Raw genomic sequence first — 24,235 nt, 5'->3', positions numbered from 1 at the left:
GGAACGGGTCCCATATGAGGAGAGATTAAAGAGACTGGGATTTTTCAGCTTGGTGACTAAAGTTATTTACGTGTTTCCATAATATAAGAACTAGGGGCCACTAAATGAAATTAATGGGCATCAGGTTTAAAATAAATAAAAGGAAGTTCTTCACACAGTGCATAGTCAATCTGTGGAACTCCTTGCCTGAGGAGGTTGTGAAGGCTAGGACTGGAACAGGATTTAAAAGAGAACTAGATAAATTCATGGAGGTTAAGTACATTAATGGCTATTAGCCAGGGTGGGTAAGGAATGGTGTCCTAGCTTCTGTGTGTCAGAAGGTGGAGATGAATGGCAGGAGAGAGACGCTTGATCATTACCCGTTCGGTTCACTCCCTCTGGGGCATCTGGCATTGGCCACTGTGGGCAGACGGGATACTGGGCTGGATGGACCTTTGGTCTGATCCAGTATGGCCGTTCTTATGTTCTTATTTTGGAATAGCATCCGTTATTCCGAAACAACGCTGCTGTGGACACAGCCTTGGAGAGCTAAACCGTCGCTTGTAGTATTCCTTCATATCTCTGTGGACTAGAGCCAACTAGAGGAAGGACACATAAGCCAAAGGAGATATTGCAGCATCAAAGCCCGAAGGACATACTCACACAGCTAAAAGCACCACAGAGTCAGGGAACAAGGTGGGTGAGGCGATATCTTTTATTGGAACAACTTCTGTCGGTGACCGAGATAAGTTTTCGAGCTTACCCAGGGCTTGTCTTCCGGTCTGGCTCCTGGCATCACAGTTAAATACAAGGCAGAACTGATTATTTAGCATTGGTAGGGAGCCGTTATTACCACACCCCCGGGTCTCTCATATCCTGGGACTCACAGCTACCACAATGCCACAGAGAGGAAACAGGAGACAGACAGATTGAGGCGTGAGGGGGGCAGGGCGAGCCACAACTTTCTTTTGTGTGTGTGTGTGTGTGTGTGTGTGTGTGTGTGTGTGTGTGTGTGTGTGTGTCAGTCAGTTATTGCTCAGGCAGCTGTACTTCTAGACACTCTCAGGATATGACATCATTGGGAGGGGAGAAAAAGATTAGGCAGAGTTTCTTTCATGAAAACCCCAGAAAGGGCTGGTGCGTGTGTGAGTTTTTCCCTGACTCTGGGAACTCAGGACTAAACGGAGGACGCTCGGAAGAAATCCGGAGGACCTAGCTAGCTGACCTGTCCATACCCGCGGGGGACAGTTGCTCTCCAATTCAGATCAGGTCTGGAGTTAGGTGAGTGTTTGTTTGGTTTTATAAAACTTTCCTGAAGAAGTTTCTGGCTTGCTCTGAGAATAACTGTCTGCAGCTCCCCCTCCAGCCTCACACTTTCCCTTCTAGCCTGCCCTGTGTCCCAGCCCCACGGGGGACAAGAGCAAATGCAGCAAGTGGATTAATTCCCCCAACTTCTGACCCCAGGAATGAAGTTGCTGCTGGTCCATTTTATAGGGTGGGGAGAGGAGGCATTTCAGAAGCTGGCTGCTGCCAACTAGAGTCAGCTGGACGATATTTAGTGACCCTCCCCCATATTTTGTGTGTCCGGGGCGAGCGTAAGGAACCAGCTAAGCGGGGGGGAGGAGGGAGAGTAGCACATATAGAGAGGGGAAGCGCATGTGGCTTTCTGAGCAGACGAGCGGAGTCAATGTGACTTCCTGGAGCAGATGAGGAGCCAAAACAGCCAACGTTTGGAAGCCGTATCCTGTGTTTTTCAGAATTTGGACCGGGGCCAGTTGCCACTGCAAGGCGAAGCTGACAGGGGTCTGGGAGATGAAATGCGCTGGGCGTGTGGGTAGAGCTGTGCAGTTAAACCTCCAGAGCTGGTGGCGTGAGGGAGGAAACGGCATGTTCTAGAAGCTGGTCCGTACAGAGACCGGGCAGAGCTTGGCTTTGGCCCGAGGATGAGTTGTAGGCGGCTGCTGTGTTGTGCTTTTGGGGTTATGTCTGAGCCTCACATGGGAGCTGCGCACGTGGAAACCTTCTGGGGTAGGGCCTCTATGGCAACCCTTACTAAGGGCTGAGCGAAGAGCACGAGCGTCTCCCCAGTTCCATCAGAGCGGCCATATTGGGTCAAACCAAAGGTCCATCTAGCCCAGTATCCTCAGTGGCCAATGCCAGGTGCCCCAGAGGCAGTGAACAGACGAGGGAATCATCACGTGATCCCTTTCCTGTCACCCCTTTCCAGCCTCTGACCAGCAGAGGTCAGGGACACCGTCCCTACCCACGGGTGTTGGCTCATATCCTCTAGCTAGCAGCAGTGGTAGACCTGTGTCCTCTGTGAATCAGGCAGAGGGAGGAACCTGCAACACACGCTGGCTAGGGAGCTACATCTCCCTTCTGTTATTTGCATAAGAGGGTCGGTCTAGTGAAAGGAAGGCTGTCTCCGTGGTGACCGGGTTCAATCCCTCCTCTGCCACAGACTGCCCATGTGACCGTGGGCAAGTCACTTAGCCTCTCTGTGCAATGGGGGTAATCACCCTGCCCTGCCTCACAGAGGGGCGGGAAGGAGGAAGACATGGTTTCTATGGTGACAGGGCCAAGATAGACTGGAGCCCCACAAGGATAGACGAACCCCACAAGGAGGCGTGTTGGGAGACGCATGCTAAGAGGGTGTTGGAGGAGCAGCAGCAGCTGAGGTGGGTGATGCCAGGCCCACAGTGGGCTAGCCCTGGGCAGAGCGATGGGCCAGCCAGTAACACCAGTTCAGGGCAAGGGGACTGAGAGGCAGGCAGATGTGACAGTGAAGGGAGAAGCAGGCTGCCAGGCAGTGGAGGTGCAAGCACCAGGGAGGGGTTGCCTGGCAGTGGGCAGTGAGCAAGACCAGCAGGGGCCGGTGTCTGGAAGCAGGACTTTGCACGGCTGGAGTATTGTGCACCAGGGGACCGAAGGCAGTTGCCAAGTCCTTGGTGGACAATCTTCTCCCACGGCTCAGCTGGGGCTCCCTGTCCGAGCTCCCTCTCCCACGGTAGTGCGCTTTGGCCTCTCCCACAGCCCTTCACACCCCGGCCTGTTAACTCCCCCTCCCAGCGAGACACTTGGAACGTCTCCTGGAATTTTCCATCATTCATAGTTGGGATCCGCGGCCAGTAACCCCGTTCCTCCCCAGCAGCACAGCTGGGTTGGGTCTTCAGCCGAAAGCAAAACCAGCCCCGTTTGAAGAGCACTGTGTTCCTGGGACCATTTTAAAATATAATCATTTCATGGCTCCTTCGATGAGTTCAACTCAAAGGCCGGACAAGGACAGGGCAGAGATAGCGGACTATCGGGGAGAGAATTTGAGATCTGTTTCCAGCTATGCAGCTCTTTGTAGCACGGTTGCGCGACGAGGCTCCAACCCAGCAAATCCATATGCTCACACTTAACTTGAAGCGTCTCTGTCCCATGGACTGCAGTGGCATTACTAATGCGATAGGCTGTGTGCTTTACAGCAGTGATGTAACCCGCACACCTGCTGGGCGTGGGGCACTCCTCAGAGCCCAAATAATAATCGTTAATACACAGGGCCGGCCCACAACATTTTGGCACCTGAGGCGGGGAGCTCAAAGGACGCCCACATGTCCCCTTGCTTGGGACAAAACTTTGAAAGGTCTCAATTCTGCCTTCTTCCTGTCCTACTCCTCTCATGGGACTGCTCTGCTACCTACCCCGATAAAGGAGAACTAACAACTTAAAATGCCTTGTTCAGCAGCAGCAGACACAATTTTCTACACTCTGAGTCCTGAGGGCGCCCCCCTGCCACAGTCTGGCACCTGAGGCAGCTGCCTCAGTTTCCCTCATAGTAAGGACAGCCCTGTTAATACAGTGGCAGGTAGGTTGATTGGACACCTGGCCGGAGAGGTTAAGAACCAAACTAAAGATCTCAAGTGTATCCTTTTTGAACTTCCCCTAGCAGCTTCCCCTTAGACTCTGCCGATGCTCTTCGGCTATCAATGTGTCAGCAGGGGCTTTTTCTCTTTTCCTGAGGAATTCCCTAACCCGTGAAACTGAAGCGAAGACATGCAGCCACGTTTCAGAGGAACTGAGGTCAGCCTCTGAGGGCGAGGAGAAGGGCGACAGGCCTCGCTCTGCCTCGCTGGCGTGTGCAGCCCACAGGCCTGTGCAGTAGGCCTGCGGGGCAGAAAAAAATAACACCCGCTGCAGTGAGTCTCAGAGCCCCAGTCAACCATGTAGGCTTGTGGATCTCACGCTAGGAAGCTAAAAATAGCCGTGCCGAGGTCCTTACTTGGGCTTGAGCCAGGAGCAGTGGCTTTTCTTTTTCCCTGTGGATGCTCTGAGCCCCGCGCTTGCTCCAGCCCCCCTCTGCCCGCCCACGGCTCGCTCCTCTCCGCCCCCGGCCCCCGCCAAGCGTCTCCCACCAGCCGCTTGCAAATGAGGGGCTAGTCTCCCCGGGCTCTGCCAAACAGCTGGGAGAGGTGGGTACTGTGGACCCCCTACTTTTGACGTGGGGGGCGTGAGTCCTGGAGTAGCCGTGGAGTCGCACCTCTGGCTGGAACCCGCGGTCTAAAACTCGAGCGGGAACATCTGCACAGCTATTTTTGGCCTCGTGGGATGAGCCCTGCAAACCCAGCAGTCGCAGCCTCCGAGACACACGGCCGGGCACACATTGGATGCACAGGCCCCAAGGTTGTCCACAAACCATGTGAGCAGAGGTGAAAGGAAGCGGGTGCGCCCGGGTGCACAGCTCCGGCGAGCCCTGCCACAAAAGCCAGCCGGGAGCTATTGAAAGAGCTGTCAGGGGTGTAATAAGACAGCGCCTGTAAGAAATTGTAAGTTACTTTCACTGCTGGGCACGAGAGAGGAAATTTGTGACCATGAGTTCCCAAAACCAATGAGGTGCTCAACTAAAAGAAGGGCCGTTCTTACTCATACGCAGAATACACAGCTGTGTAAGGGCATCCAAAAATGAGGGGCACCTCTGGGTCTTAAAGTCCACCCTTCCGCTTCTTCCTACCCCTGTTTTGTGGCCCTGCTTCCTCCAGACAGGCCCTAGTTAATTTAAAAGGGAAAAAGCCGGCTGGAGTGATTAGCAGCCACTAAACCTGGGAAAGAGCCATTCAAGGGGTACGGATTGCCTATTTCACGGACATCGGCCAAACTACGGTCTCGCCTGCAGTGTCTGGATTTACTGTGTTAGTCCACAGAACCTTAGTTTACAGTTTGCTTTAAAAATATTTCATGAGTGTGTTGCTGAGATTGGTCCTGCCATGGGCGGGGGGCTGGACTTGACCTCCTGAGGTCTCTTCCAGGTCTATGATTCTATGCTAAAGAGTATAAAATCACACCTCTGAACAAAAATCATCCCTCACCCACAGCTGCCGTATGACATACGGGCGCCAGTTTCATAATACTGCCGAGGGCCCCATCAATCCTACGGACGGCCCAAACCAAAAGGAAGCTCTTAACTAGGTTGCTCGAGAGATCCGCATGTTCACGAGCAGAGCCGGGGTGAAGAAATGGCAAAGGGTGGGGATTGAATCTGTCCAGTAGAGGGCAGTGGGACGCAGACGTAAGCAGGACCAAGTCCGTCCAGTAGAGAGCAGCGTTGCAAGGCCACGAAAACGGGTTTGTTGTAAAGTGAGGCTGTACACAAATGAAGGCAGATTGCAACAGACAGATTGATCCAGGCCTTGCTGATTAGAGGGGCATTCCCATTTTACAGAGAGGCCCTGGAACCTTGGTTGCTTGCCTTCTCAACTCCATGGTCAAAAATGCTAGTGGGCGTGGGACCCCTTGCTTCAAAACAGGGCCCTGTGGTTCCTAAAGGTCCTGGATGGATGTTTTTCCCACAGCAGCAATTCATGTATGGAGTTGAGAACCTGCAATCTGGGACCGGCCCTGGGCTGGGCATCTTGTCAGAGTCCTCTGCTGGTGCTTGTGGGTTTCATCATTGCCCCGTTTGGATGTTAAATGCCTCGCCCTGTCCCGCTGCTTTAACGTTTGGATCGGGCTGCTCCGTGGATGTTTGAGGTTACGGGAGCCAGATGCTTGTGTGAGCCTTTGACCACTGGCATGTGAGGAGACTTAATTCATTAAAGGTTTCAAACAGCCTCCCAGCTCTGCATTTAACCATAAATCAAGTACCAAGCTGTGTTCTTGGCAGATGAACAGATGATCCTGGCTGATCTTTTAGTTTTAGTCACCGTGTACGGCCGAGTTTCCTTTCTCATGCTTTATTCATAATACACTTATTAATCCTTTCCGACAGCATCCACAATGTCGGAAGGCCCACAGATCTGCACAGATCTGCAAACGTCCAGGCACCTGAGCAAGTCACAACCTCCCTGCCTCAGTTTCCCCATTTTTAGAACGGCAGTATATTTGAGAATCCGGGCCTAAGTGATTTTCAACTGACAAGGAAGCTCTGAACCTAAATACAGCAAAGCAGAGCAAGGAGAGGGGCACAGCCTACATAAAAAATGGGGAAACTGAGGCAGAAAGGTCGGGACGCGCCCATGTGCCTGAGAAAATCAGAGTCAGAATCCATTCTCATACTGTGCTCATCACCCTGATATCTGATCATTTGGACTAGAGCTCATGGGCTCCCGGCTGCCCGGCCTGTGTCTTGCCCCAGTGTCTATTGGAGATTTGGCCAGCAGTTTGGGTCACTAAGTGGAGGGGATATTTGAGAGTCTGTTTGATTACCCCCTGCCCCGCCCCTTACACCGTACGCTCGCTGGGCTTCTCGTGTTTAAAGATTGTTGTGCCTATGGGGAGGTCTGTGAAGCTGTACTGCTGACTAGGGGAACTGAAACTTGAGTTGTGGCTTCCGTCTAGTGGGTAATACGCTGAACTGGAAGTCAGGAAAGAGCTGGGTTCTATTTGGGGGCATTATGTGTAAATCAGCCAGAGCCCCATCGTGTCCTGCCTCAAAGAGCTTACAGTCGAAATAGACAAGTCAGACAATGAGCATCAAGACATGCGCTTGCTTCCCTGGGTCACACCGAGAGGGTAACAAACCTGGATCCCAGATCAACACTCTACTGCCGCCGTGTCTGCTGTGTGACACAGGACAACTCCTGCTGTCCGTGCCTCGGTTTCCCCGTTCGTACAATGCGGCTGATGGGACTGACCCAGGGCTTTGGCAGTCTGCATCTGAAAAGAGCTAATCCTTACCCTAGCAATGCCAGTCCTTTTCAGGCACAGAGGAACAGGTTCATGGAAAACTATTAGGAGACATTGTATGTTTCTTCATGTTATACCCATGATTATTTGGACTGTGACCGTTATACCAGTACAACCCCTAGTGTGGACAGAGTTATACCACTATAAAGGGGCCTCTAATAGTCTGGCTTATTTTCTCTTCCGATCAGGCAGGGCTATACCATTAGAAACCACTGTTCTCCCGGTGTCACTGTCTCCGTACCAGGTGGGTTGTGTCACTGTAACTTGCTAGTGGAGAACACACTAAATTCCAGCCCTGCGTGTGAATGCCTATTTTGACTCCGTCCTGCCTGCAGCATTGGGTTGGCTGGTAAATTTACAGGCCAACCTAGACCGATGAAACCAGCTTTCAACAGATCTGGATTTTTCCCGGTTCAATGAAACTGGTTTGAGCTACACCGGGACCACTTCTCCATGTAGACAAGACCATGCGCTGAAAGGAGCGAGCACCGCACAGCTGGGGCTGAAATTGGCAGCTGAGTCAGTCCTGCAGCTCCAGACGTTGCAGACACAGGAACAGGGCTCTGTCTTCCTTCCGTCGGCTCCCACAACGAGGCCTTTGTCCTGCAGCCAATGAATCGGGGACCCTGGACCGAGAATGGAACTGTGTGGGGGAGGGGGAGGGAGCTCTCCCTGTCACTCTCCAACTTCCTGCCTCCCCCCGCGATTGTGAGATGCAGGTCCCACCGGGAACAGGAAGGGCTCTGCTCACAATGGGGCCAGCGCGGCAGGAAAGGCAGCTGGGGCTCCAGCAGGGACAGCCTCTCCCATCTGCTCCAGTCCATCCTGGGCAGGGATGCTGCAGGATGCGCGTCTTACGGAGGGTCGGGAAGCTGGCGGGAGCTGCGGCTAAGAATGGCCCGGCGATCGCAGGTCAGGCTGAGCAGGGCGGGCTCTGGGCTGGGAGTCAGGAGATGTGGGCCTGCTGGGGAGGGACCTCGGACAAGTCACTTCCCTGCCCCGTGCCTTAGTTTCCCCTCCTGTCTGTTGGCTATACAGCTTGTACTCTCTTTGGGGACAGAGACTCTCTCTCGCCAGGTGTATGCACGGTGCCAGGAACAATGGGGCCTCTAGCGGCTATTGCAAGGCTAGCTGTAATTCCTTGCAATCCTGTTAGCAAAGGGGTCAAAGCAAAATCTGCAGTGTGGGGTCCCTGGTCTCTTGGAGAGGACGGATAATGTCTGCCGGAAGTGTAAGTGCTCAGGGTTGTTTTGAGTGGCTCTGTGGCCTTTTGGTGCCTCTAGTGCAGGGGTAGGCAATAATTTTTTTGTTGGGGGCCATTTTAGAAATTTCGGAAGTGGCCTGGGGCTACACCAGAAGGGGCGGAGCTTCAAGCAGAAGGGGCGGGGCCAGGATACTTCCCTGCTTCCCCGCCCACAGACCATGATTGGTGGGGGAGTGTGTGAAGTCTTTGCCCCCCCCCCACAGAGGTTCCCCCTAGGCGCCCATGCCCCTGGAGTTGGGAGGAGACTTTAAGCGCTCCCTCTTCTGCCTCCAGGCGCAAAGTCTCCTCCTACTTTGCCAGGAGCACGTGGTGCTTCTAAGTGCCACGTGCTCCTTGCAGGGCGGGGGCAGGGCGGAGGAAACTTCGTGCATTTCCCCGCATGCCCAGGCCCTAATTGGCCCGGGGGCGGAAGAGCAGCAGGGCCACCGTGGGCCGGATCCATCCACTTGGTGGGCTGGATCAGGCCCACAGAGGCCCTTTTGTCCAACCCTGTCTAGTGGACCGGTTGCCATGAAATCAAACGGCTGGAATCTGGCTAAGCCACATCAAAATGGGTTTCTCTCGACCCCTCAGCAAGGAACTAGCCAATCACACAAGCTGTAGGAATAACACCATCAGAAGGGACTGCTTGGGACCACCTCACCCTGTGACTATCGGAAGCCAGGAACGGACGGCTCCGTAATTGACTTTTCTGAACAGTCCCCCTGAAGCACAAGTACAGGCCGCTCTCTGCGACAGGCTGCTGGGCTAGATAGGTAGACCCTCGTCTGACCCAGGACTGTGGTTTGTATGTTCTGATGTATGCAGGGGCAGGACTGGTCAGGAATTTAGGAGGCTAAACTTGGGTTCAGTCTCCTGAGTGGCCTCAGGCCTCTTTGGCAACTCATGTCGACACTCCGTGCCTCAGTTTCTCATCCATAAAATGGGCACAATGCACTTGTGAAGCAGGGGTGCTGTGGGGATGGGATGTTCCACTAGTATGGTAACAGGGGCCATATAAGTCGATCAGGCAAGTCCCCATGCAGACTGGCTATATTGTGGTTCGCGCCGGTAGGAACCAACTGTGGTTTCGAGGAAGGGAAAAAAAAATCCACGGGGGCAAACGGCAGCGCTGCCCGTGTGCGGCATGGGCTGCATTGGCTCAGCTCTGCCAGTGGCTGTAAGTGGGCCAAAGGTTGAAGGATTATTGATCTCCTTCCAGGCACGTCCCAGCATGCCTGGAAATGTCACCGGTGATTAAAGAACAGCTGAGGGAGAAATCGTTTGTGATTCAGCATCTCCCTTTTGCAATGGGTCTCCTGGTCGCTAGGGTCAGTTAGCGAAAGGCTGTGGTTTCCAATCGGTTCCTCATTTCCTCCTGGATTCAACCGCGGGGTGTCACCACAGCTACGCCATGTGCCATTGACAAGGATGGCATTGCTCAGCGGGGGGTCTCGGATAAATATCCAGGCAAATTCTTATAAAGAAATCAAGGCTTGTATAGTGCTGGTCACCTGCCCGCCTACAGCTCTGGGACGGCGTGTGTTTGCCCTTTGCAGCTCCTTGCTAGGGCCCCAAAGTCCTACGATACCTCCCACCCTAAGAAGCAGTGAGCTGAGAAGACAAGAACAGTGGAGGTGAGTCCTCCAGGCTTGCCTAGAGAGGACTCTCCATAGCAGCCACTTTGGAAAACCATAGAGGTGTGGTCCTTGAAGGGCTAGAGGGGCTAGCAACTGCCAATCAGAGCCCTGCTGGTCCAGATAAAAGGAGCTGCCTGGGGGTTAGAGAACCAGTTGCTGGCTAGGACTGGAGGAGAGTAGACAGGGCTCATGTCTGGCTGAACCTGCACAGCTGGGACTGCAGAGACAGGAACCTGGTGGTGTTCGCCCGGAGCCTCTGGCTCAGTAGGAAGAAGCCCAAAGAAACAGCAGTGAAGGATTGGCAGGAGCAGCGCACGGCTGCTGTGCGGAGGGTCCCTGGCTTGGAAGCAGAGAACAATGGGCAGGTTCCTCCACCAAGCCCCACAACGGGGAGTGGAACTTATACGGGACTGAACAAAAGACCGAATATAAAGGGCCCAGCGCTGTGACGGAGGACCCCAGCGAGGGTAAATGGACTGTTTATTCACTGGACTCCTTTAAGCCCCAGAAGGGTCGTTCAGACTTTGGGAGTCAGTTGAAGGGCCAACCCACCTAAGGCCGTGAGGTCAGCGGACAGCCTGCAAACGGCACCAGGGATGAGCAAATGAAGGGAGAGATTCAGTCCTGCACCCGGCCTCTCTGAGTCATTCAAGGGGTGAGCGTCCTTAGAGGATCACAGCTCCATGAGATCTTACGACACAGCCCGGTGGGATAGAGAAGTACAGGCGGAGAGCGTGACTTGCCCAACGGCAGTAGCAACTCTGGAATAGAAGGCAAGAGACTGATGCCACATCCCCCTTCCCGGGGTCGAGACTTCCAGAGGCTTCGCTTAATTCCGGCTGGTCCTTGGCAAAGTGTGTAGGTGCCTCCTGTGATTACGGATGTCAACGTGTCGTCGAGAACACCATTAATCGAGAAGCCTGGAGTTATCGGTTAATCCTGCCGTCAACACGCATTTCCCCCCGCCTTGCTGCCTCTGTATTAGAGGTAGCAAGAGCGGGGGAGGCAGGAGTTGGTGCCCATGAGGAGCTGGCTTTTAAGCTACGCTCCATGAGCACCAGAACCTTGGAGCCGCCTGCCTGTCCACCCCTGTGCCACTGCCTCTGATAGCGAGGCAGCAGTGTGGAGCATGAGGGCAACAAGTGAGAGCCAGTAGATGTGGGAAGCCGGCTTTCAAGCAGGCTCCCCATGTCATGGCTCCTTCCCCACTCTGGCATGATAAATGCAGAAGTGGGGGCCAGCAAGTGTACCCCAAAGCCTTATCTACCAGGCTTTGGTATCAAACGCCCCCCAAAATCTTAAAAACCTAGATCTTGGGAATAAAACTTCCGCTGCCACCACCCAAATGTTGATAAAGAAATCAGGGGAAAAATCATTTGGGAAATCTTACCTCTAAAATAAAAATCAAGGCACACCATTAACCAATGCCAGGTTAATAAAAAGAAAAGAAAGAACTTTTATTATTACAACAATATTCCTGTTGCAAACATAATGACTAGATAGGGAGGTAACAAAATATACTCATGGAGAAACTCCATGGGCCTAGAACTTAGTTACAAAGAAAAGCCAAAACATCTTTTAAGCAGTGCCAGATCTCAGATCCCATACCCAATCCATAAAACAATAAAGCCTAACGAAACTACCAAAACTTTACCCTACTTACAGAAAATGAAGAACGGTGTCTTGGAGAGAGAGAGACATGCTTGTCCCTCTCTGTAGCTGCAGAGAACTCTCTCAGGGACAAAAAGGAGAAAGGAAAAAAACCCAAATTCCTTTGTCCCAGTTTGAAAAGTCCCACCTACATTCCTATTGGTCACTCCACCTGGCTAGGTGTAGTTAACCCCTTAATCCCCAGGCTGCTGGCTAACCCTCATAATCATGACACCCCACACATTGGCTCACGCAAGCTGCTGGGCCCCTCCTCTCTGCGCTGCAGCCTCTTTATCAGCAGTGGGGAGAGGGGTGGGCGGGAGCTGATACACATGGGCTACGTCTAGACTACATCCCTTTTTCGGAAAAGGGATGTAAATTAGACGTATCGCAATTGCTAATGAAGTGGGGATTTAAATCTCCCCCGCTTCATTAGCATAAAAATGGCTGCTGCTTTTTTTCTGCATGGAGCTTTGTCGGAAAAAAGCGCCAGTCTAGATTCTGATCTTGCGGAAAATAAAGCCTTTTCCGAAAGATCCCAGAGCCCTTATTTCAAACTCCCCTGACTTCAGGGAGGCGAGGTTTTCATCCCCAAGTCCCTGGGCTCTGAGCCTGGTGCTTTACCCTCCCCGTCCTAGATTCACGCTGGTACTAAACCAACTGCCCTTGAGGGAGATCGCGGGAGTGTGACCTGGCTCCTTTGGAGATCGGTGGCGCTACGGGCAGACTTGTTTTCACTGGGAACATTCTGCCTCCACATTTTAGAACGGTTTCGGTCTGAAGCCCTGTCCGGGTTTACGAGGCCTGTGCAGCTGGGATGACTTAGCAGTTTGGCAGCAGGAAGCAAAACCGCGGCAAATCGGTCCTGGAGGTGCTGACTGCGCCGGCGGTAGACAGTCTGGAAGGTCACGTACAGTGCTGTTTTCATCACGGATGAAGTCAAAGACCCAGGAAATCGCTCAGGTACGTCTTTCACGGAGAGGCTGCAAGGAACCATTTAACAGATGCTCAATAGCTTCGTTGGTTTTAATCGGGTGTTAGGAAGACAATAAATATCTAAAGAGGAAACCCACGTCCATTTGTCGAAGGATTGAAGAGATCACTTTTGTAGGGCAACAAGAAAACGACGCAGTAAGTTTGTATGAGGAAAAATGCCCCCGGGAGCTGGTTTTGGGAGAAGAGAGTCATTTCCCACTGGGTATAAATGATCTGGGCAGAGCAGTATACCACAGACCTAAAAATAATAGCCTCATGATTGGAGGAACAGGGATGTAAAAGCCTCTCTTCGTGGGTCACTGCTTTTTATTTTTTTTTGTGACATGCTTTATGGCAGAGGCTCTGAAACTCATTTGCTGCCTCCCCTTTGGAGATTCATGGCTTGTGCTAAAACCAGGAGTGGAGCCTGCGACTTGGGCAGCAAATCATGTAGGCAAGGGAAGGCATTGCCTTCCCCAAACTGCCTACACGCCACAGCTGCCGGGGAAGGCTGGGGCCGTGGCGGAGGCGCACCAGTCCTAGCCTGCCAGCTGGCCAGGAAGGATCAGGCTGGAGTTGGGCGGGGCATGGTTTTATGGGGGAGGGAAGGTTGCTAAAGGGGCGGGGCCTCAGGCAGCGGGGGCGGAGTTTGGGCTTGCCTTCACTAGCTGGGCTTCACGAAGGAGCTGGCTGCTCTGAGTACAAGCCAGTCTGAGACCACAAGGACATGGGGCACCGAGGCAGCTTGCACGGCTGTAGCTACGCTTCTGGTTTTTTAAGCAGGCTCGTTGGAGACCTACTGCGGATCTGGCTGCTCGAGCTGGCATCTGCCCCTCCAGCCTGATGTGGACAGACAGATCTACCTGAGGAAGAAAAAGCCTCACAAGTCAAACACCCCTTTGATCCAGCCCCCTGCCCCTCCAAGGGAGAAAGTCCCACCGCCAGCAGGCCGTTCCCGGGAAGGGAGACGCCAGAGGCTCCCGGCCCTTTGTTACTGCGGTTGCTTTTACGTGGTAGGCGCTCCAAAGCCGTGGCGACGCGCGGTGAGATAAAACTCGGCGCCAGATAAAACGGCTCAGCGGGTGACGCTTTCGGGGCTGCGCCCGACAAGGAGTCAGGCGAGAGCGGAGTGTTTCCAAGCTGTGGTCTGTCACCCCCCTGTGGGTCCCCACATCGGGTCTAAGATTTCCAAAGGGTGCTCCGTTTGAAAATGGGGGATCCGCCCATTTTCACTGGACCAACTGGGCTCATGGCCCCTCTGGCCTCACCCTCACTGGATAGGTGACTTGAAGGGAGCCAGGGCTGTCCCTACTGGTGCTGGTGCCCCGTGCAATCCGGCATGAGCATTGCCTGCACTCCCTGAGCAGCCGCTCCTCACACGAGAGGGCGGGAAAGGGGTTGCCAACTTGTCTGGTGCAGGAGAGCCGGCAGCGCTGGAGCAGGCTTGGGAGAGAGGCATGGGCCGGAGGGGCAGTGGGCTGGAGAAGCAACGGGTGGTCGTGCAGACAGACGGAGAGACGTGGCACTTTTAAGGGGAAAGCGTCACTTCTCAAGAGGAGCAGGAGGCGGGAGAGTACTGCAGCCCCGCGCCTGGGAAGATGGTGAGACGCTGGACTAAATCGCCTAGGGAGGTTGTGGAATCTCCAACACTGGGGATATTTCAGAGCAGGTTGGACAGACGCCTGTCAGGGATGGTCTAGACAGTATTTGGTCCTGCCGTGGGGGCAGAGGACTGGACACGATGACCTCTCGAGGCCCCTTCCAGTTCTATGATTCTATGTCACCCCTTGATGAATAGGGTCTGGATGTGGAGCCCTGAGGGGGCATCCGAGGCAGGAGTCTGAGGGAGGTGGTACGAGTACCCTTAGGGATACTCAGGAGAAGTCTGGGGGGCACGTCAACCCAGCTGAAATTTAGAGAAAATTGAATTTTTGTTTTAAGTTTTACAGCCCTTTATTATTTCTGTACTTTTTACACCCCAAAATTTCATCGCCCGCCCTGCTACGATTAAGTGGTTGAAACAAATGTGTTGCAACGGTAATAAAAAAAAAATTATGTGTCTGAAAACTGTAGGGACTGGGGGTACTTATAATTTTTTTAAAGGGGTGCTTTATTTAAAAAAAAAAAAAAAAAGGTTGAGAAACCCTGGCATAGGGCACCATGAAATTCCCGGTGGCGTGTTTTGTATATGGGTAGGGACGGCCCCCAGTGGAGCCAGGCGACTGTCGCCAAATGGCGGTTCTGGCCCGAGGTGTTACAGTGTGGTGACTCCGCTCCAGGGATGGGCTCATGCTGTATAATGGGAGGGACTTTTAGTCCTATGTTGAGTGCCAATCTCCATACGGCTGTAGCGATGGAGTTGCTACCGGTGTCTGACTCGCGGGTTGTGCCCTGTGACAGACGGCTGGCTAAGAGCTCTGCCGCGGTAGCCTGGCTGAAAAGGCTGATGGCAGACGGCTGAGCAAGCCCAAGGCTGAAGGCCTGATGGAAGCCGCTGTGGGCCTCAGTAGCCAGAGGGCTAGACAAGGCCGAGGAAAGGGGCCAGGAGGGAGGAGTTAAGGGGTGTGTGGCTGTGTGTGCTCCCCAGGTAGGAGAAGCTGGCTGAGGATGCTGAGCTCTGTAAATAGGGGGTGTGGGAAACTGGCCATAAAGGCCTGGGGTGACTGCACCAAGATTTGTGGACCAGGAGACATCCCAGGGCAAGGGGCCCGAGCGAGGACTTTGCCACAGCACGTACGGCATGCGCACCCCGATTGTCGTTAAGGCCCTGATCCAGCGCCAGTATCGAAGGCCACGACTGCACGTGAAGCCTGTGGAGAGTTCCGGGGGAGCCCAGTAAGTCACTCGCCTCGAAGCACCGTGCTCCGGCAGTCGGCTGGTGGGGGGCAGGCTGCCGGCAGGCGATTTTAGAAGCGGCCGTCACCCTACATGGGTAGGCTACAGACAGGCATGGAAAGGGTCTCGCTCTCAGCCGGGGGCGCCTGGAAAATGTGACAGCCCGGCAGGAAAATACCAGCTAAGGCTTGTTCTTTATCAAGCTGCAGGTCCCGGCTCAGTAACTGGGCGGATGCCTTTGGCTGAGCCCTACCAGCCTCCCCCTCAAGCCAGTCAGCGCTGCTAGGCAGGAGAGGGTGATGTCGTTGGAGTGACCTTGAGCCACAGCCAACAAGAAGGCCTGCTGCCAGTCCCAGAACCCCCTGCAGCATTGCCATAGGATATGTTCCTGTATGAATTGGGGGGGCTCCACCTCCCCCCCCACTCAAGGGCTCCCATTTTCCTAGCACAACCCTTAAAGGAAGGTAAGTTATGATAACCCCTTCTACCTGCCTGGTGATTCTGCCTCTTTTTCTGTAGGGTGATTTGAGAACCAATTCCATTCCAGGCACAGCCCATTGGCCTGGCACAAACAAACCCTGACACTGCTTTAAGTTATGAGAAGAGGAAGCTACCTACCAAATTTGGTGGTCCTAACTCTTCCCATTTAAGAGGCGTTCTTGAACAAACAGACCGACTGTCTCAAATATATAGTAGGAGTTTGTGTTCTGTTTGGGGGGGTTTAAAAGCCCTTTCGGCCCAACTCCCATGTACAATTGTGTCCCGGGGAAGTATCAGCCGAGCGATGTGACATAAATCCCAAGTGGAGATACAGCTTATACTGACTGATGAAGTGGTGATTTTATTCACCTTTTTGCCTAAGGGGGTTGTGGAACCTCCGTCACTGGAGATATTTGAGAGCAGGTTGGATAAACACTCATTTAAAAAATGAGCACATTAATCCTGCCCTGCGCTCATCGCAGGTGTTAACGCAGGTCCATTGACAGCCCTGTTTATTTTCACCCCCCCCCAATTAACTGAGTTAAGGCCCGGAGCAACACCGGGTAAATCTAGTGATGAATCCAGGATAGAGCAGTGACCGGCCAGATGTCTGTGCTCCCGCCAGAGCACTGGGGGACCAGCCACACTGGCTGCAGGGCAGGTGAGAGAGAGCACTCGGACATGCCCGAAAGCAAAACATCCCCAGTTGTTTGAGCAGTGCAGGGGCGGGAGGGAGGGAAAGCCGCCCTGACCACTTCAGATGCTGCTTTTTATTTTGCTTTCCGGTGGCAGTCGTCACATTGCCCGAGATACCAGCGTGAGCGGAGCCTTTTCCTGTCGATCACACCACTACGCACGGGATAGCGATTCGCGTTTGAGCACAAGGGGCCTCCATCTCTCACACGCCCGGCTTCCCGCAGGGTCTGTCGCGGTACCACCGGCCACACATCCGTTACATCATGGCAGCAGCGGGATGCCTCCACCGAGAACGGGGTCCCCGTCACCCTCGGCCCGGGGTTCTCAAAGTGGGGTCTGTGTCCGTTTTGCCGGTGGGCCTCAGGCTCGGGGCCTACCCTCCACCCCACAGCAGGGTGCTTCAGCCCCACGGCTTCCCCATGAGGTTAGAGCGTCAGTTTCCCACTGCGGGAATGGGGAGTCTCATGGGCCGGATCCGGCTTGCAGGGTAAGGAGGCGGCTCTGTGTGGTACTGCTTCCCCTCCCCCCAGCTGGGGGAACAGCCGTGCAGGAAACTGCTCACCTGGAGACTTTTCCCACTGCTCCCATTGGGAATCAATGGGTGCAGCGGGAGGCAGAGAGCCAGGTAAGTGCCCCCCATCTCCCTCATGGCCACACCCCCGTCCCCCTCACGCACCCTCCTCTTGCCAAGACCTCACACTCCCACCCTGCTCCGGCACCCTCCCCCCTCTAGATCCCTCCCCCTGCTCCGGCACCCTCCCCCCTCTAGATCCCTCCCCCTGCTCCTGCACCCTCCCCCCTTCAGATCTCTCCCCCTGCTCCTGCACCCATCCTCCCTGCCTCCCCACCTTCAGCCCACTTCTGCACCCAACTTCCTGGACAGACCTCTACCCCCAACCTGCTCCTGCATCCTCCCTCCCGCATCAGATTCCGCACCTCCTTCCTCTCGTACACCCATTTTGTCATCATGGGTGGTTGGCTGGTGGTCCACAGAGGTCTGCTTTGAACAGGGTGGGCCCCAAGCCCAAAAGGTTGAGAGCCACTGTCCCAGGCCCTATTAATACCCCCCTGCCTCCAAGATCTTGCCATAGAAATAGACAAGACACAAGAAGGATTATTATCTCTGTTTTGCAGATAGGGGAAACTGAGGAAGGGAGATGTGGGGGATAGATTCAAGTGATGTTGTCATGGTTTCCCAAGGAGTCTGGCTAGAGCCAGGAACTGACCCCACATTCTTTCAAGCTGTGTCCAGTACTTTAGCTACAAGGGCATGCGCTCTCTTGAACGTGCCTCCGATCCATCAGTTGGCTTCATAAATAACGAATCCAATGTCTCTCCGTCTGTTTTCCTTTCAGAAACCCAGGATGTCCACCCTGAAGCTTCCAGGCTAGGACTCCACCTCGGGACCGCTCCCCTGCCCTTTTAAACCTGGCTACCCCCGCCCAGAATGGCTTTGTGTCTCAGCCAAGTTTTCAACAAAGACAAAACTTTTCGCCCCCGGAAGAAATTCGAGCCCGGCACCCAACGGTTTGAGTTGTACAAGAAGGCCCAGGCCTCTCTGAAATCGGGGCTGGATCTGAAAACCGTGGTCCAGCTGCCTCCCGGGGAGAACATCAATGACTGGATCGCGGTGCATGTGGTGGACTTCTTCAACCGGATCAACCTCATCTATGGGACCATGTCGGAGTTCTGCACCGGGAAAAGCTGTCCCATCATGTCCGGCGGGCTGAAGTATGAATACAGGTGGCAGGACGACCACAAGTACAGGAGGCCCACCAAGCTATCGGCTCCCCAGTACATGTGCATGTTGATGGAGTGGATCGAGATGCTCATTAACAACGAGGACATCTTCCCCACCAGGATCGGTAAGTGGGCTGTACCTCTTACATTCAGTCTCTTATGTCCAGCCAGTGATCCAAGTCTAATTTCCGGGGATTTCTACTGTCCTGTGGTCACCCTGTGTGTGTGCCTCAGTTTCCCTGGCCACTGCACCAATACCTAGATGTGGGTGGGAATTCCGGGTGTGATTCCTGATGAGGGAGGCTGCCCCATCCCGGCATGCACACAACGGCTGAATCTTTACCCCCTATACTTGGTACATTAGCTAAAGCCAGGCAGGAGATATGGACCGGGGCAACTCAACGTAATATAAGAATGAGGGGCCATCAAATGAAACAAATGGGCAGCAGGTTTAAAGCAAATAAAAGGAAGTTCTCTTCATACAGCGCACAGTCAACCTGTGGAACTCCTTGCCTCAGGAAGTTGTGACTATAACACGATTTTAAAGAGAACCAGATAGATTCATGGAGGTTAAGTCCATTAATGGCTATTAACCAGGATGGGTAAGGAATGGTGTCCCAAGCCTCTGTGTGTCAGAGAGTGGAGATGGATGGCAGGAGAGAGACGCTTGATCATTACCTGTTCGGTTCACTCCTTCTGGGGCACCTGGCATTGGCCACTGTTGGCAGACAGGACACTGGGCTGGATAGACCTTTGGTCTGACCCAGTCTGGCCGGTCTCATGTTCTTATGTTCTAACATTCCTGCAAATAGCTGTGACAATGCACTCCAGCTCCTGACCCATGGCCTACCCCGCTACTCCACTTCTAGGCCTACTAGGACCCGGCTTTTTCCAGGAGGACAAATCTCCGCCAGGAGAACAGGATATGGCCCACCACAAACACATTCCCTTGTCACCTAAACAAGTTCCCAGAGGCAAAACGTTTGTGAATGGATTGCCTTGGCTGCAGATTTAATCCTTGTTACCCCTGTAGGTAACGTCTTTGGGGAGACCAAGGACTGGAGTCTACGGGGTTGGTTGAGCGGTATTGGTGATTTGTTATTCGGTCTGGCAGACACGTACCACCAGCCCTGGTTTCCTAGAGATTGCTCTTGCTGTTTTCAGTGTCTTGATAAAGCATGCAGGCTCCATAAATAAACTTCCCCCTCGCTCACAGTCGGTCTTCTCCATGGTTCGGTTGGAATGAACCCAGCTGTCAAACCCACATGGCGCACTTGGAAACGGCTCCTTTCCTGATGAAGTGAGCAACGCTTGACATACGTTTTTCCTCCCCCAAAGGAAGCTTTAAGAAGCTTCAGAACAACCGATCATTCCACCAGTGAGGAACACTCACTTGGCGAGTTTGTTCTTCACCGTTACTGTTTTCCAGAGGGGCATGAGCTTGTGGCTCCAAATCCAGTCACTGCTGTTTAGGGTTCCTACCTTAGGGCATGTCTATGCTCCGGGGAAGATTGCTGCTGCTGCGGTCGATCTTCCGGGGTTCGATTTAGTGGGTCTAGTGAAGACCTGCTAAATCAAGCTCAGAGGGCACCGCTGTCAGCACCGGTACTCCTGCTCCTTGTGAGAAGTAAGGGAAAACGGTGGGAACGTTTGTTGACTTTCTGCTGTGTGGACAGCGATTTAAGATACATCGACTCCAGATACATGATTAACGTAGCTGCAGTTGTGTATCTTAGGTCGACCTTCGCCTCCAGTGTAGATCAGGACTTTGTTACCTTGTTGGGAAAGCCATAGCAATCTGGGATGGGAAAGACGCGTGCAGGATTATTGAGCAAAATCATCAGCTGGCATCAAGAGGCCTTGTATTCTCCAGTCTGGTTCCACATGACTTAGCTGATGGGCTTCCATTTCTCCTCCTGGAAGACGGTTCCACACTTCAGGGGCATGTCTTGTAGAGGGAACCTGTCGCAGTAACTTGAGCACAACAAGGCAGCATCTCCACACTCGATGCATGTGCATGGGCAGTGGCTGTGTTTTTACCCTTTGCCTCTAGGCTGCCGCTACACTCCCATGCGTTGGGCACTTGGATTTCTGAGCATGCCCCCGATGGGTTCTGCCACCGCTGCGCACTCTGGCATGCAGTGTGCCGTGTCACATGGCACACGGGGGGACTTGTTTGCCCCCCGCAGGATGCTGGAAGGAAAAGCCCAAACCGAGACGATGGTGCGGGACAGTATTATCTGGCAGGTGGCTCGCAGCCAGGATGACTTTTTTGCTGAAGAGGCTAAGCAGAGGACAAGATAGACTCCCTTTCTGAGAAGCTTTTGGGGGATCGTGGGATAGCACCAGAGGATTCACTTGCAGTGATGGTTGAATCACAGCTCTGCCCCACACACAACTGAGGTACACGTGATGTAGCCCACCGAGGGTTGATCAACACCTAAGAGAGAGAGCTCTGTGTTAGAGGGACCAGCTGATCTCTCTGTCAAGCTGAAATCGCTTGTCTCAACGCCCCTGCCAGGTCTCTATGGTCGGAAACATTCCATTGGAAAATCCAGTGGCAACTGCTCCCACTACCACTGTGAGCGAGAGGATAAAAACCCTCGTAGCTTGAAGCTCTTGGCTGTTGTTTGGGATTGCTGGACTTCTCTGGTTCTTGGATGCAAAGGTAGCAAAGAGAACTGAGGGCCACTGGCTTGCTCAGCGCAGTCCCCTGAGCAAAAGGAGAATCTCCATCACCAGTATAGGGTCTCTGACACGTGTGCGGTTCTGCTGCTGTGCAGACAAGGGCACTGCCCTGTCAGGTCATTGCGAGATCATCAGTCCCCCTTGCTGCTCTGTGACCACCAACCGGTTAAAGGTTATCATTTGAATCGTTGCGCCGGTTAACTGTTTTGAGCGATGTTTGCATCCCTAGAACTGAGTGGAGTGATTTGTGAATGTTCTTTGGTCCTTATCCATTGAGGGTCCTGACATGTGAGGTCATCTGGGTGGACTGATCTTGGGTTCCTCGAGCTAAAGCAATAGCGCTGTGAACTTGAAGGCCTTCCCTGACTCAATCAGCACAGATTCTAGGACCCTGCAGCTATAGAGCCGCCTTCATCTTTCAGGGTTTGCATGGAAGCGGCTGAATGGGCCAGCTGCAAATATCTCATTGCAGAGTAGACCTACGCTGACAGGCTGGGGCCTGGGATGGGGTTGTCACATGCCAACGCTTCCCCAATTAATCCCTCTGACTCGTCCACAGTGTGCGGAGGTTAATTGGTTTGCAGCTCTGGCCTTTCAAAGATGGAGCTGCAGGGCCAAAGGGAAATGCCACGTTTATTGGTTTGTGCCGAGGGCTCGTTCCATTGTGGAGGTTGTAAAATGGGAAAGTTTGGCTGAGAGATTCAAGGCAGGGGCATCCGGTTCTACTGAGGCCTGGCTGGTCTGTTGCATCTGCTGACAGGGTGGCATCCATTGTCCTCACACAGTGCTCTGGGACAGGTGCTCCCAGGTAGGCTTGCCAGATGCTTTCACCAAAAATCCCGAACATGGCAACAGCAATAACAAAAAAACACCCCGGGAGACCAAAAAAAAAAAAAGGGTGCTGTGCCTTTAAGAATACCTGTGCTCCTTGCTTTCCCCCGCCCATGCCAGACATGGCAGGGAAAGATTGTCCTCACTGGCCTTCCGTCCGAGAGAAACAGACAATGCCGGATATTTTACATGTCCAGTATTTTCCGGTTGTTGGGGGGAGCGGAGTTTGTTGTTGTTTTTACTGGACAGGAGCCAGAAAAAACAGAAAAAAACCAGACTGTCTGGGCAAAAACCGGACACCTGGCAACCCTGCTCCTAGGATCAGCGTTTCCTGTAAGCTGGGCGCATGTGCGGCCTCTCAAGAGAGTTCCCAATGCCACCCAGCTGAATAACAGAGCACCACAGCGAGGTTTTCTGTGTCTACTGATGGTGCACATCCACACATGCCTTGGTGCACACAGGAAAAAATTATTCCACACATGGATGAAAAAAAATCTGCACACGGATGGAAAAGATTAGAGGGGAACATTGCCCGTGAGTTGTTCTAATTTGCATTGTGGTAACACTTGTGAGCCCCCCCAACGAGCTTGTAAAACGAGGCACCAGATGGACTGGGCCAGACACAAACAATGAGGCAGTATTTTTCAGTGTGGTGGGCAGGGATATCAGCTGACCAGCTGCCTAACCCTGTTATTGAGGCTTTTGTAGGCCTCTTGGAATGATCTGACACCGAAGCTTGGGTATAGGGTGATGGAGGACAGTGGTGGTCTGAGTCAACAATGGAAGACAAGGTTAAAAGCCGAGGGCTTGTTTACACACATGCCGGGTACTGATTTATGATGCCAGTGTTGTTAAAGCCATACAGTCATTCCACTGCAGATGCAGCTATAATGGTATGAAGCGCTTCACGCTGGTTTGGCTTATTCCTATGGGAAGAGGAAGAAGGTATACTGGTAGAAGGATCTCTATATTGGTCGATCTGTGACCACACTAGGGATTGTACCGATTAAAAAATGATCAATTAAAAATCAGATCCTTAACCCACCTTAAACCCATGCAAACTGCATAGCTGAGGCCTACAGATGATAGAAGCTCAGTGAACCCCCTTTTCAATTCTGTTAGTGAAAAGTTAACCAACTTTGTTCATAGTTAAGCAACTATTTAAAGTGCTTTCTTTTTAAACCCAATCTGTGCCTTGCACGCTCTTTCCCAAAGAACACAATTAACAAAACAAAACAAAACTCTCCGATACTTTCCCAATAATAAAGAGGGAGGTGGGGGAAACATTTGGACACAGCCAGCTGAGAAAACAAGATTTTTTTTTTGTCTTTTCCCATCTCTTTCCACAATTAACACCATGTATAATTTGCAGCTGCTGTGCTACCATTAATTTTAAGTGTTTTTTTTTTAAGAGGCAAAGAGGAAGCGGCCGTTCTGTAACAATAGGCTGCCAAAATGGGATTTAATAATAATTAATTCATTCATTGTGTTAATATTGTTGACTTGAATTATTTCTTTCTACAATTTCATGGGACTGATTATTAATGAAAGAAAGTAATTAGCCGGCAGCACACAAGCAGAAACCTGGCTGGAAAGATACAAGACTGCTTGGAATTCTGTTTCCATCGTCGTGTGAACTTTTGGATTTCTCTCACTGTTCAATATAGTTTTCTTGTGTGTTGAATCAGTAAGTTCAGTGTAAGGAAAACATATCTCTTTGAGCATTACAACCCTCTGTAGGTTTCAAGTGACATATTCCAGTAAAGTTAAAATTAAGGTGCTAAACCATTGCAGGTCTGTAAATTGCCACTAATACTAGGGTCCTGGACAAATATCATTTAAGGTAATTAAATTCTGAGTGCTTATATCAACATAAGAACGGCCAGACTGGGTCAGACCAAAGGTCCATCTAGCCCAGTATCCTTTCTGCCGACAGTGGCCAATATCAGATGCCCCAGAGGGAGTGAACACAACAGGTAATCATCATGTGATCCCTCTCCTGTCATCCATTTCCTGACAAACAGAGGCTAAGCACACCATTCCTACCCATCCTAGCTAATATCCATTGACGGACCTAACCTCCATGAATCTATCCAGCTCTTTTTTGAACCCTGTTGAAGTCCTAGCCTTCACCACATCCTGTGGCAAGGAGTTCCACAGGTTGACTGTGCACTGTGTGAAGAAACACTTCCTTTTGTTTGTTTTAAACCTTCTACCTATTAATTTCATTTGGTGACCCATAGTTCTCATATTATGGGAACAAGTAAATAACTTTTCCTTATTCACTTTTTCCATACCAGTCATGGTTTTATAG

General features: G+C 52.5%; 1 protein-coding gene across 3 annotated transcripts in view; it reads left to right on the top strand.

Annotated features, from left to right (window-relative positions):
• The first annotated feature begins 971 nt into the window (after nt 1–971).
• Nucleotides 972–24,235, top strand: part of MOB3C (MOB kinase activator 3C) — a 54,503-nt gene continuing 31,239 nt past the window's right edge. Inside the window, exons 1-3 of one of the 3 annotated variants that reach the window (XM_075935916.1) lie at nt 972–1,260; nt 12,442–12,639; nt 18,018–18,527. In XM_075935916.1, the coding sequence (XP_075792031.1) occupies nt 18,110–18,527 (418 nt within the window). In that variant the 5' untranslated portion in view covers nt 972–1,260; nt 12,442–12,639; nt 18,018–18,109. Of the gene's footprint in view, nt 1,261–1,626; nt 10,885–12,441; nt 12,640–18,017; nt 18,528–24,235 lie in introns of those variants that run through there. The other 2 variants (XM_075935918.1, XM_006111451.4) reach the window with 2 other exon arrangements.

Source organism: Pelodiscus sinensis, chromosome 9 (genome assembly GCF_049634645.1).
Source record: "Pelodiscus sinensis isolate JC-2024 chromosome 9, ASM4963464v1, whole genome shotgun sequence".
Taxonomy (NCBI): Eukaryota; Metazoa; Chordata; order Testudines; family Trionychidae; genus Pelodiscus; species Pelodiscus sinensis.
Note: the sequence above shows the minus strand (reverse complement) of the source record. Positions and strands in the feature narration are given on the sequence as shown.